Below are 13,809 nucleotides of genomic sequence, written 5' to 3' on the forward strand. Positions count from 1 at the left end.
GTGGGGGAAGCGACACATGAAGGAAATTGGACGCACGAACTTAGTGAATCGCGGCAGCTCCAAATCCTCGTCGGACAACGCACCGCGGGGATCGCGTCAGGACCGGGTAAGTAAATCTGCGCCATTGCGTAATTTATATCACTGACATACAGAAAAAAACTACCCCCCCCCCACAATAAAAATACAGCTGTTTAACAGAAAAAAAAGTAAAAGTTTATGGTTTTGGAAATGGGGCAATCCAAAAACAGAACAGATGACGGTCTATTCAATGGCTGTGATGGGCTGCGTCCTCAAAGGGTTAATAAAACCCATCTAAAACGGCGTGTAATGGACGTGTCCTTGTAGAACACACAAGTGCAGACTCGGCTCCTCATAATTGAATGTTTGCAGAGCCGGTGCAATCAGGAATGACGGGAAGGCGGCGGTGATTATTGTTAATGCCTGTTTTCGGCGGCGTCTTCATCTCCCGCTGTTTGACTTGTTCTGCACCTGGAGGTGTAAATTAATTGGGCCATTCTGAGCCGATGTCCTGACATTGTAAAAGACGCTAATGGAAAAGCTGCAAAGTTTACCCGACGGAAGTTGATTTGGGAATCAGTCATTTGTTTTTTGTGCGGGGTGTGCAGATTTTTTTTTTGCTGTATTTTGCACTTGTGTTTATTAAGTTATTTCTTCTAAAACATTCAGGGCTTACTTATCCAGCCTAAGAAAATGCATCGCTGGCTTATATGGCAACTCCATTGGTTGGTTGTGTAGTATGTATGGTCCCCTATAGCAGTGGTCTGACAGCGTAGTCTGGAGAGTCCCTTTTAGCAGCAGTGTGGAGCGCCCCCTATAGCAGCAGTGTGGTGTGCCCCCTATAGCAGCAGTGTGGTGTGCCCCCTATAGCAGCAGTCTGGAGCGCCCCCTATAGCAGCAGTCTGCACTGTATTTTGGAGCACACCCTATAGCAGCAGTCTGGGGCACCCCCTATAGCAGCAGTCTGGAGAGTCCCTTTTAGCAGCAGTGTGGAGCGCCCCCTATAGCAGCAGTGTGGTGTGCCCCCTATAGCAGCAGTGTGGTGTGCCCCCTATAGCAGCAGTCTGGAGCGCCCCCTATAGCAGCAGTCTGCACTGTATTTTGGAGCACACCCTATAGCAGCAGTCTGGGGCACCCCCTATAGCAGCAGTCTGGGGCACCCCCTATAGCAGCAGTCTGGGGCACCCCCTATAGCAGCAGTCTGGAGAACCCCCTTATAGCAGCAGTCTGGAGCACCCCCTATGGCAGCAGTCTGGAGCACCCCCTATAGCAGCAGTCTGGAGAACCTCCTTATAGCAGCAGTCTGGGGCACCCCCTATAGCAGCAGTCTGGAGAACCCCCTTATAGCAGCAGTCTGGGGCACCCCCTATAGCAGCAGTCTGGAGAACCCCCTTATAGCAGCAGTCTGGAGCACCCCCTATGGCAGCAGTCTGGAGCACCCCCTATAGCAGCAGTCTGGAGCACCCCCTATAGCAGCAGTCTGCACTGTATTCTGGAGCACACCCTATAGCAGCAGTCTGGAGCACACCCTATATAGCAGCAGTCTGGAGCACCCCCTATAGCAGCAGTCTGGAGAACCCCCTTATAGCAGCAGTCTGGAGCACCCCCTATGGCAGCAGTCTGGAGCACCCCCTATGGCAGCAGTCTGGAGCACCCCCTATGGCAGCAGTCTGGAGCACCCCCTATGGCAGCAGTCTGGAGCACCCCCTTATAGCAGCAGTCTGGAGCACCCCCTATAGCAGCAGTCTGGAGCAGCACCTATAGCAGCAGTCTGCACTGTAGTCTGGAGCAGCGCCTATAGCAGCAGTCTGGAGCACCCCCTATAGGAGTAGTCTGACTGTGAAGTCTAGAGAGCTTTAAAGTAGCAGTCTGTAAGTGTAGTCTGAATTGCCCCCTATAACTGCAGTCTGGCTGTGTAGTCAGAAATCCCCCATTGCAGGAGTCCGGTTTTGCAATACGAAGCTGCTGGTATAACTACAGTCTTGCTGGAGCTCACCGTTCTAGCAGGGAACCTTCTCTGTAGTCTGGACCGCCCCCTAAAACAGAAGTTCAGTCTTTGTCTCTACCTATAACATTCTGTATATATAATCTAATGCTCCTCATTACAGCAGTCTGGTTTTGTGGTCTAGACCTCCACTTATTAAAGGAAATCAACCCCTCCAAAAACACAAAAAACCTACAAATACTCACCTCCACTCCTCTTGATGTTGATCCCGCCGCTGTCTGTCGCTAGTCTTGACACCCCAGGATGGACCCAGAAAAGAAAAATATAATTAGCAGCACAGGGACAAGATGTCCGGCGCTCCGGGCTGCTAATTATCCACGTCTCAGCATTCTAGGAGAGGGAGGGGACGTCACATTAGAGGTGTGAATTCATGCCTTTTGCGTGATGTCACCTTGCTCTCCCATGCTCCCAGCATGGGTGAGGGACTCGCGGAGGCGTGCATAATTATCCATCCTGGAGAGCCGGACACCTCATCCCTGCACTCCGGGCTGCTAATTATAAGTTTCTTTTCTAGGTGATCCCGGTGAGTCAAGACTAGCGATGGACAGCGCCGGGATCAAGATAAAGAGGAGCGGGGGTGAGTATTTCTAGGTGTTTTTGGAGTGGTTGATTTCCTTGCTGTGTAATCTGGAATTCCACCCACTACAGCCGTCTGACTATGTAGAATGAAGATTGAGAATCCGACATTGAGCACCACAGAATTAAGTGTGTGGTCTCTATTGTTCTATGCATGTAGAATGAAGATCCTCCTATAACAGTAATCTGGTTGTGTAGTCCTGAGTTACCCCTATAACAGTGGTGGCGAACCTATGGCACGGGTGCCAGAGGTGGCACCCGGAGCCATTTCTGTGGCCACTCAGACCATCACCCCAAGACAGAGTTCACCAAATAGGACCAAATCCACCAAGTCCTGGGCAACTTAAGAGATGCTGTCTCAGCGCTATTTTAAAGGAACACTTCATTGGCTGTTAGGAACTGCGGGAAAAGTGAGGAGGTGTTGACAGAACTGCAATGTCCTCGAAGGTCATCCTGCTGGACCAACCATTTTTCCTGTACAGAGAGACCCTGGAGAGAAGCTACAATGAGAGTCTGAAATTGTCCTCCTTCTTTCAACCTTATTTGTTGCCTCAGGGGGGCGATACAATTGAAAGATGTGGAAGAACAGGTAGCAATAAGTTACTGCTTAAAATGCCACGTTGGCACTTCACGGGAAAATAATTGGATTTTGGTTGTAGTTTGGGCACTCGGTCTCCAAAAGGTTCCCCATCACTGCCCTATAACAACATTCTGGATATATAATCTGGTCATCCTTATTACAACAATCTGCTGTTATTGGGGGTGTTCTGGACTACACAGCTAGTCTGGTTGTTGTGTAGTCTGGACCTCCTCTTATCAAACCAGTAATGCTGTGTAGACTAGAATGACCCCCATCATAGCAGCCTGACTGTGTGGAATGGAGATCCCCCCATAACACATGTCTGGATATGTAGTCCTCATTTCCCCCCAAAAAAGTCTTATCCTATCTAATTAGAGTTGAAAGAAAAAAGTTGGTATCTGCAGAAATTTTTTTTTTCGGAAATGTGTGTGCTAGACCTGTTAGCTATGCATTACAACCATTACATTATATCATGACCTGTTTGTGTCTTACAGATCGGTTTACGCAGTACGGCCCTAAGAATCTCCGACAAGCTTGGAACAAGTAAGTCTATTTTTTTTAGTATCATACATTTTCTGGTATTATTTTGTAAAATTGGGCCTCGCTTTTCATAGCTGGGTCACGTTCCGCCTCGTATAGATGTACAGCCTATAAGAGAGATTTTTGCGGCTTTCAGATTTTCTACTAATTGTAATTTGTACTTATGCAACATCCCCCACCGGGGCCTAGCCCTTGAGGTGAGGCCTGGAGACAGCCGGGGCCCGCGGTACCGGAGTGGCTGGCGGTTGCGGCCTAAGCACGCTATTGTCACGGTGCTTGGTACGGGGGGAACCGGAGGGCTGTCCTACAGCCTGGCAGGTCTCCAGCAGGGTGGTGTTGGCAAGAAATGATGAGGGAGCGGCTGCTATAGCGGATCTCCCTGGGGCAACCCCTTAATGTCCCGAGTGTGAGTCTCTGGGTGATGGGCAGGGTGCCGGTGATGAAGGCAGCCGTATTAGCAGGGACCAGACGGAGACAGAAGTTGAAGAAAACAACTTACAGTTCTTTATTTGAACCGCAGGAACCGCAGCAAACGTGCCTTTAACAGGTAGGTAGGGTGCCGAGATGTGAGTTGGAGGGAGCCTCAGGAGATAGTTCACCAGCCTGGAAGTAGAGGGCAGGCTGGGAGGCAGCTGTGTCCTGGTAGGAAGCTTCAGCTTGTCCTGTAGGGCTTCAGGTATCACCTTCAAAGGTAAGATGATACCCCTTTTCCTCACTACACTAACTCTAGTCTAATGCTCCACTCTTCAGAGGCAGGGGCTAGGCTCTTCCTGCTCTGGTATGGGCTAGACAGAGATTACTCACGCACTCACTGATTCTCCTAGGATTCCACACTAGAATAATCTAGTCTCCAGAACATTCCTGGCCAGAGGTTTTATTACCTCCCTTTGGTCAGGTGGTGGCTGCTCCTCCAATCACATCTCAGCTTACAGAGCACAGGATGTAACACATATCATTGGATAACAGCATCTGGCATTATACAAAATACTTAACCTCTGCCTTGCCAGGCAGGATTCACCACTGCAATATCCCTATGTCCTATTAGAACCATGTTGTGTAATGGGATTACATGCAGGTGGGACGTATTCGCAAGCACTACCTCGCCATTGCATCGGCGAGGGTGTTGCATACCCCGGGGGCAATTGAAAGAGCCGCCCTCGGCTCGACTACAGATGTTTTGGGGCACAGAGGGGGCTAAGGGCACTTCTAGGAAGTGCAGGCTATGTGAGGTGTAGGGACAAACCGCCCATGGTCCTGGAGACAGGCACCTGGGTTGGTGTCGGACTAAGACAAACATGTAGCTGTATGACAGTTGGTCGCTGACGCCATTAAACCGAACTGTACAGTATGAAAGGTGTGGTGTCATGTCCTGTAATCCACTCCTTGCACCAAGGCCTGTATATTTGTTTGATCAACGCTTCTTCCCTGGCGGCAATTATATGGTGTCTATCTGCATTGTGTTAGCATATGCGACACGAGTACCTCCTGACTGACAACCTTACCCATGTATGAGTGGCATCCAGGTGCTATCTGTGTAACACCCCCGGTCCCCTAAAGACCCGCAGTTTACGGACTACCCCCATGTGCAAACCTCAGTTTGAGGGATCAGGTAGCGGTCAGTGTTTTACATAGAAAGACGGTCCGACACAGCCACACTACAACCTGAAAAGCCTATGAAAGGGTTAATGCAGACTACTGGCAGATCTTCTGACAGTGTGCAAACAGGTTAAGATCACATTGGCTTAGGAGCCCAATGGGTACACGTCTTGAAACGTTACTAACGTTACAGAGGTAGATAGGCTACTCAGGGTAGCAGAATAAATGTCTCTTTTCCTGAAAAGAAAAGGCATAAAGAAGTGCAAACAGAATGTCCGTACCTAAAAAGGAAGGCATTAAGTGCAAAATAATAGTCAATAGCAATAGCAACTTTTCCCTGGAGTATCTGGCAAAAGTCTCTCAGAAGGTCTCTAGTGACAAAGTCCATCTTCTGGGTACAGCCCTTGATGTGGGGGAAAAGTGCAATGAAGAAGCAAAGGGTCTCCTCTTTTTGGAGAGGGACAGAGTCCTTTGAAGAAATCTCTGCTGTGGCAGAGGAAGGGGGCTATCATAGCACATGACAGTAGAAAATCTCTTGACTGAGATAAATAAGGGTGAGAGTCTCAGGACAGTTTCTGGCTCTGTGGGGAAAGGACAGAAATAAATATACATTTGTACAGTACCTGAAGTGGGCTACAGCCCTTCAGGGGTTACTCTGCATCTTCAAGAGCAATGGCTGCAGGCATGGAAGCAGGAACTGCAGCATGGACATCATCAGCCTGGGTGAAGAAAGCAGTGTTGAGATCTGTCACCTGAAGACATCTGGTGGTAGACACTGGAACTGCTGACATGGAACACCCAGAAGCTGGAGCTGGAACAGCAGGGAGGTCCTCTGCGGCGGCAGGCATCTCAGCAAAGGAAGGAGACAGGCACTTCTCTGGCTGACCTTCTGTAGCTGGGGGCGCTGTGGAGCGCATGATGATGACCGCAGGAGCTGTAACTTCTTCACTGCTGACAGCTGAAGGATTGTTGTTCCTGGACTGACCTGTAGCTCTTGGGGGCGCTGTTGCGCTGGCTGTGGTAACCTCTGTAGCTGGCAGGGCGTTCTCACCGGACAGCCTGGGCCTCTTAGCAGGTGGTCCTGGATACTCCGCAGGACAGTCAGCAGCATTAGATAAGGGGTCAGGCCCCTTTAAGAGAGTCCCTTTTGTAGCCGGGCCTCCTATGGGGAGATGTTGACCCTCTGCAGGGAGGCCGGACTGTACCCCAGCCGGGGCTAAGGGAGATATAGTCACAGTCACTGTGATATAGGCCCTGGGGGCCATGGTACTCACATCCGTGGTGGTCCTCAGGAGGTCCGGAATCGGAGGAGGCAGCCGCTGTGGAGAATCCGCCATTGAAGACTGCGTACGGGAGACAGCAGTAAGCGGTGCAGCAGAGGAAGGTGCCCGAGGCTCGTGGGCAAGCCATACGACACTTGGTTCTTCATCTCGGAGGCTGTGCGGCATGTCGGCAGGACAGAAGACAGCACGTGGAGAAATCCAAGATGGCCGATTAACCTCTCTGATGCTGGATGGCGGCTGCGCTGACTCTGAGGTACCTCGTGGGCTCTCACTGGCGTTGCAGCGCGGGAGAGTTTCGCGCCAGAGGGCGGAGCTTGAGTCTTCCCCGCCAGGAGTCGTGGCGGGCTGAATTTTCTGCTGCGCCACAGCGCGCTGAGGCAGGATTCGCGCCATACGCGCAGGGGGCGGAGCTTAGCGATGTCTCTGGGTTTCCCGCCAGTGAAAGTTTTGGCGGGCTGGAATTACTTGCTGCGCCACAGTTTCGTGAGGTAAAATCTTCAGGCGCGGCAGCGCCGGATGTAGCAGAGCTGGTACAGTTCTTGCAAGGATTAACCTCTCGAGTGCTGGAGCGGCGCTCGACAGCACGTGGCAGCAGTATAACACAGTTCAATCCAGAAACACACAATTACTTGGGCCTAAACCCGGATGGCAGCAGGGTTAGGCAGCACAGTCTTTTTCTTAATAAAGTACAGTCTTTAGTGCCAGGATAAGGCACAGAAGTAAATATCCTGTTCGTGACGCCACTTGCAACATCCCCCACCGGGGCCTAGCCCTTGAGGTGAGGCCTGGAGACAGCCGGGGCCCGTGGTACCGGAGTGGCTGGCGGTTGCGGCCTAAGCACGCTATTGTCACGGTGCTTGGTACGGGGGAACCGGAGGGCTGTCCTACAGCCTGGCAGGTCTCCAGCAGGGTGGTGTTGGCAAGAAATGATGAGGGAGCGGCTGCTATAGCGGATCTCCCTGGGGCAACCCCTTAATGTCCCGAGTGTGAGTCTCTGGGTGATGGGCAGGGTGCCGGTGATGAAGGCAGCCGTATTAGCAGGGACCAGACGGAGACAGAAGTTGAAGAAAACAACTTACAGTTCTTTATTTGAACCGCAGGAACCGCAGCAAACGTGCCTTTAACAGGTAGGTAGGGTGCCGAGATGTGAGTTGGAGGGAGCCTCAGGAGATAGTTCACCAGCCTGGAAGTAGAGGGCAGGCTGGGAGGCAGCTGTGTCCTGGTAGGAAGCTTCAGCTTGTCCTGTAGGGCTTCAGGTATCACCTTCAAAGGTAAGATAATACCCCTTTTCCTCACTACACTAACTCTAGTTTAATGCTCCACTCTTCAGAGGCAGGGGCTAAGCTCTTCCTGCTCTGGTATGGGCTAGACAGAGATTACTCACGCACTCACTGATTCTCCTAGGATTCCACACTAGAATAATCTAGTCTCCAGAACATTCCTGGCCAGAGGTTTTATTACCTCCCTTTGGTCAGGTGGTGGCTGCTCCTCCAATCACATCTCAGCTTACAGAGCACAAGATGTAACACATATCATTGGATAACAGCATCTGGCATTATACAAAATACTTAACCTCTGCCTTGCCAGGCAGGATTCACCACTGCAATATCCCTATGTCCTATTAGAACCATGTTGTGTAATGGGATTACATGCAGGTGGGACGTATTCGCAAGCACTACCTCGCCATTGCATCGGCGAGGGTGTTGCACTTATCATTGTTATGGTGCCATAAAAGGCCGTATTTGCCGCTAGGCACTGTGGACACGCTGCGAGGGGCGGCCAGCTGAGAGATGTGGTCCGACAGCATTGAGTTGGGCGAAAAGTTGATTTTCATACGGGGGGGGGGGGCGGATAACTTTGGTTGATAGTGTAGCAGGCGCCGGTCACATGGACTCCATCCTCCATGGACTACTATCTGTGGGACTTCTGCCTCATCATATGGTTGGAGCAAACTAGATTGGGCGACAGGGTATTGAGGTCTGTCTGAAAAATGGCGGTCTTCATAAATGTCCCCCATTATGTGCTACTTTAATGATCCTTACAATAACCGCCACATTATAATAAGGAACTTTTTTGGTCCATCATTACAAAGAAAACTACAGTGAATATTGACTAAGTCGTGCAAGAGGCAAATTGCACATAAAAACTGTCCCGGTGCACCTCCACGTTTTCCTTCTCAGCTCCTCATTCTTCCTGTGACTTTTTCCCAGCAGCGCCAATGTTAGTTTATGAAATTGAGATGACAGAACTATTATCCGACAGATATCACATTGTTACAGGATGATCTGCCCCCGCAACGTTGTCTGGAGCAATTTCTTAGATCCTCTCTCCCCCGGGCACCTCTCACTTGTTGACTTAATCTTAATTATGTCCTTCAATGATGTCGAAAACAATGCTTCTCCCTCCTCGCCCCATAGTCAGATTACTCGCTGCTGGTTACAGAATGTAAAATGACCGGTAATTGACGCGGATGACTGCTGGAGCGAGTGCCTACACGGAAAGCGGCGGCGATCGCCGTCACATCATAATGACTTTGAGTTTAGGCTACAGGATTCAATTCTCATGTTCTTCAAACAAGAGCAAAATACAGATGTAACATACCCAGAATTGCAGAATCCTTTCCCCTACTGCGTTCTCCTTAACGGATTTTGTGCTCATTACCGGTTATTGACAACTGTGTTTGTGGATCTGGCTGTGTGTACAGCGATAGATGGATTCCACTGGGTTTCAAAGCCTCCTCCAGCTGGTTATCACAGATTTTAGCGTTGGATGACGCGACGCGGCTACAAATGATGTGTGTCATTGTCAGTGTGAGGCAGAAGATCTATCTCTACCGACTTCTCTATTTAAAGTGCACACTCGAGGACGCAATTAAATGCTACACAACTCCGCCGGCTTGACACTCGGTGGTTTTGACGACAATTACCATCGGTGGACCTCTGCACGTCATTCTTCTCCCCACTGTGCAGAAATTGTTAATTATAGGACAAGGAAAGGTTCAGTGGTTAAATTCTCTGGACGACAATTCCTTAACACCTGCCGGTTAAAGAGGTTTTGTAGCCCCAAACTTTTATGGCGGATATTCTATGGATGGAGATATGTTATATTGATCGCATCAAGCAACTGATTGGTTGGGCACAAGGATAGGTCATAAATAGTCTGGGGCCAAAAAAAAAAACTTGATTTTCATCAATCCGGCTCTTTGCTTCTTGAATAGGTGTCCTCCAGTCCCCAGATTCTGTTGGACTTTTCTCTCAAGCCTCCAAGTTTCCTTAAAGGAAACCTACCATGAGGAATCTACTATCAGACGTAGATCTGATGGTAGATTCCTCCTGCCGGCCTCTGCCCTAATCTGTAATTTAATAATCCTGGAGCATAACCTAACTTGTTAAGAAGTTTATTTTAGTAAATATGTAAATTCTCTAACATGGGGAGAGAAAAAGAACTGCACATCCACACATAACACAATGATCTACTGCCGCTAGGCTACATTATATAACGAACTCGAGGTTCTTAGTTACATTTTGATCAAATTGTATAAGCCCACCAACCACTTCATGGTGACCTCTTTATGTTGGGTCTCCTCTTGTTGGTTTAGTATATTCTATCCCTTCATTTATTTTGTTTTTTGCCTGGTACCAGCACTCCACCCCATTCGACCCAGGTGCTTTTAAATTAGCAGGAGACTGCATATAGGGGCCGCTTCTTCTCAGCTAGTGCCTGGAACAGTGAGTATTCAACACCTGTTCACACATGGTGAGCCTTTTTCCTGTTCACATGGTGCGGTATTGCATGGCGTCCGCTGCTTCTGTTGTGCGGTGCTGGTGGGGACCCGGGCATGGAGCCATGGGGGCTATATCTGCCAGTATGGGTGCTGGGGGGCAACCAGGTCTTGGTCCCTGCCGGCGCTGTGCTGCAGCGGTGGTGGGCGCCATGTGATGCCGCACATTATAGCGTAGGGACCCACCAAAAAGAGGTCACCATGAAGTGGTTGGTGGGCTTATACAATTTGATCAAAATGTAACTAAGAACCTCGAGAACCTAGCGGCAGTAGATCATTGTGTGATCATTGTGTGATGTGTGGATGTGCGGTCCACTTCTTTTTCTCTCCTCATGTTGATATATAAATTATCTGCAGAGGCTACTGGGGCGGGGAGTAGCCGTAGCTCCCAGTTCTCGGTCAGGCTAGTACACGCCCCGGTAGACTCTGGTAGGCAGGCAGGAGGAATCTGCCCTCACATCTACTTCTGATGAGTAGATTCCTCGTGGTAGGTTTCCTTTAACAATGAGTAGTTTCAGCACCTGATATGCTAAATAGGCTGTGTAATGTCAGGAGGGTGTTACTGGACTGTCTGCTCCATTACAGAATGCCAATAAAGAGCCTAAAAAGCATATTGGGTACCTAAACTAATTGTAGTAGCGAGTAAGTAGAACAAGTGGATGTAAGAATCAGAGAAAAATTCCTCTTCCTCCTTGAATCTGGACAGGGACACACATAAAATAGAAGACGACTATGGTGCTCTTTGCACCAGGCCCAGGTCTGGTTAGTCCCTTCACAGTTTCTATTGGATGAAAAAAGTCTACACAGGACTTCCATCTGTTGGGGGAGATCGATTTGGTAGGGAATCATCTCAAAGTCAAAGGTTAGCAGATAAGAACATCTTTGTTCCTGGGTTTGGTCCCAGCACAATCTGGCACCTTCAGACCCGGACTGCCAACAATTAAACTTCTTAGTGGGCCCTTGATCTAGGTGGGCCCCCAAGCCCTTGCATTATTAATGCAAAGCTTAGTACCCTGACTGTATTTCATACAGATATTCATCATATAGCATCATAATTATCCCATATAATCATACAATAAAATGGACTGTAGGTGCATTTGATGGTTGAGGTGGCATCTTGATTCAGGGTCTACCGGCAATAAAAGAGGGTCTAAGTTCAAGGCTCCCCACCATCGGAAGCAAAGACTAGGAAGCTGAAAGAAATTTGTGTTGGCTATACTTTAGGAATTTGTGTCAGACAATGGGGGTCATTTACTAAGGGCCCGAAACGCTTTTTCTACAGCGGATTACCCGGGTTTTTGTCGCCCACGATCGGATTGTGCCGCATCGGCGCCGGCGTGCACGCGACAGAAGCGGAGGGGCGTGGGTTTACAAAAACCCGACGGATTCGGTAAAAATGTCGCTTGACACGCACTTACCTGCACCCGGCCTGGCTTGGTGAACTTCAGTGACATCGGGGGAACTACCTTAGTGAATCACCGGAAGACCCGAATCCTCCACATCGGATCGGGTAAGTAAATCTGCCCCATCATGTACAGCGATGGGCCCAAATAATGGATTTTACTGATGGCCCTAGATATACTATTCCAACACTAGCTCCATGATTCTCTCTATATATACCACCACTCCACAACGCCTCAGCGGCACATTAGCTACCTATAAGTTTGAGACATCAACCACCCAACCAGTCAATGACCGATTTTATTTTTCCTAATTTATCTACCTACAAAGATTCACAACTAGTGACCAGACCCCTGATGTCATTATTGCCAGTAACTGCCCTGAAGGTGCCTCGGAGTGGAAGATCATGGGTAGCACCCGATGCTATTTGGGTGTTATTCTACTTTAATTCATTGAGTTTGAGTGAAAATTGCTTACAGAATTCTATTAACCCTACCAGCGCTATGGGTTGTATCACTGGAGACCTCCCAGCACCCTCAAGTGTTGATGGTAATAAAATATTTGTGAATTCAGGGAGATGTTCTGGCATAAACTTGGCATATCCATCATGAATATTGCATAACAAAGCTTCATAATGTATCACTTCATTAGCCCGAGCTGCATGAACCGCCGGTTTTCTTCAGATAATTAAGATGCTTTTTGCTTTTACATAGGGAAATACTTTAATCAGTCGGGCGTCTTGGGACTGTGTATTAACCGCTTGCTTCTGCTTTATCAATTTAGAGACAAACATCTTAAAAACTTATATGGAGCAACTTTATAATGAGGGAGATTGCAAATCTAGTCTATAGAAGGGAAGGGATCGGAATGGGGGGTCCATCTTATATATGGGGGGCATCTCTACAAGTCCTGTATTGGGACCCAATCCAAAGTTCTCCTCATACAAGTGGAGGACCAGTGATATATACTCAGAAGATAATTAGGCAACCAAGGAATTCCTCTAGTGCCCAAGGAAATCCATCCAACTTATGAGAAGATGATGAAGTCACGTGGTTGGATTTAACCAATATCCATGATGTAGATAGCATTTGGTCTGTGATTCTTCACTTTGGAGTGTTGGTTCTCAATCTATGGAAATTATACTTTTCATATCAGAAGGACTCACTGAGGTTCATCGTTGGCTTCGATCCACCAGAGTATAGTCACAACAGGGAATCCTGCTATCGGTATATTTTGAAACCAATGAGATGAGAAGTTACAAACTCCATTCTTGTGGTGTCCTTTGCTCTGTCTGACGGGTTCTGTCTCAAAAGATTCCGTTATCGGATGCGAACATCTCTCATATTCACATAAAAGGTCGAAATTCATAAAAGTTGATAAACCTAGATATATAGATGAGTGGTTACAGTGCGTATGACCTGAAAAGTAGTGAGATCAATAGTTAGAGTAGTTAGAGATCAATACGTTGTATTGTGATGTTAAAGGAGAACCAAAAAATTCAAAAAAACATAGTGGTTTTCTTTCAAAATGACATAAAAATTGTCCCTGTAGCAATTGATTACAGCACAGACATGGGGTGCACTTAATTGAGTTGTAGGTTTTTAAAAACATGACTACTCTAGAAGGGAGATGTAACCAGATCTTGAGGTTTTGGTGACCAGTGCAACCATATCTAATGGCTCTCTGACCAATCCCGTTGCTCCCCTGGTAATAAAAGGCAGCTTCTACCAGTAGGATGTGCCCAACAGTTGAGGTTCAGACGTGACCTCACTATGATCTGTGGCAGCCTGCCTTGACCTCGGACTGATACTTAGTATTTGTCTGACTGCCACCTGCCCTGACCCCATCCTGTCTCTGACTGGTCTCTACCTGACTCCCTAGTGCTTTGCAGCCATATCTTTGCACCAAACTTGGCCAACTTCCACCAGTACCCGGACTACGTCTAATCGTGCTTGTTTCTTGATCATGTCCCACCAAAGTTTCCTATAAGGGAGTTGACGGGTGATAACGTCTTTGGTATTATGCACAT

General features: G+C 48.4%; 1 protein-coding gene across 3 annotated transcripts in view; it reads left to right on the plus strand.

Annotated features, from left to right (window-relative positions):
* Positions 1–13,809, plus strand: part of CDK14 (cyclin dependent kinase 14) — a 317,114-nt gene that overhangs the window by 220,548 nt on the left and 82,757 nt on the right. For all 3 annotated transcript variants that reach the window (XM_072154286.1, XM_072154287.1, XM_072154289.1), the window contains one exon: positions 3,674–3,722. In XM_072154286.1, coding sequence (XP_072010387.1) covers positions 3,674–3,722 — 49 coding nt within the window. The remainder of the gene's footprint in view (positions 1–3,673; positions 3,723–13,809) is intronic.

The sequence above is a fragment of the Engystomops pustulosus genome, chromosome 5 (assembly GCF_040894005.1).
Source record: "Engystomops pustulosus chromosome 5, aEngPut4.maternal, whole genome shotgun sequence".
Classification (NCBI taxonomy): domain Eukaryota; kingdom Metazoa; phylum Chordata; class Amphibia; order Anura; family Leptodactylidae; genus Engystomops; species Engystomops pustulosus.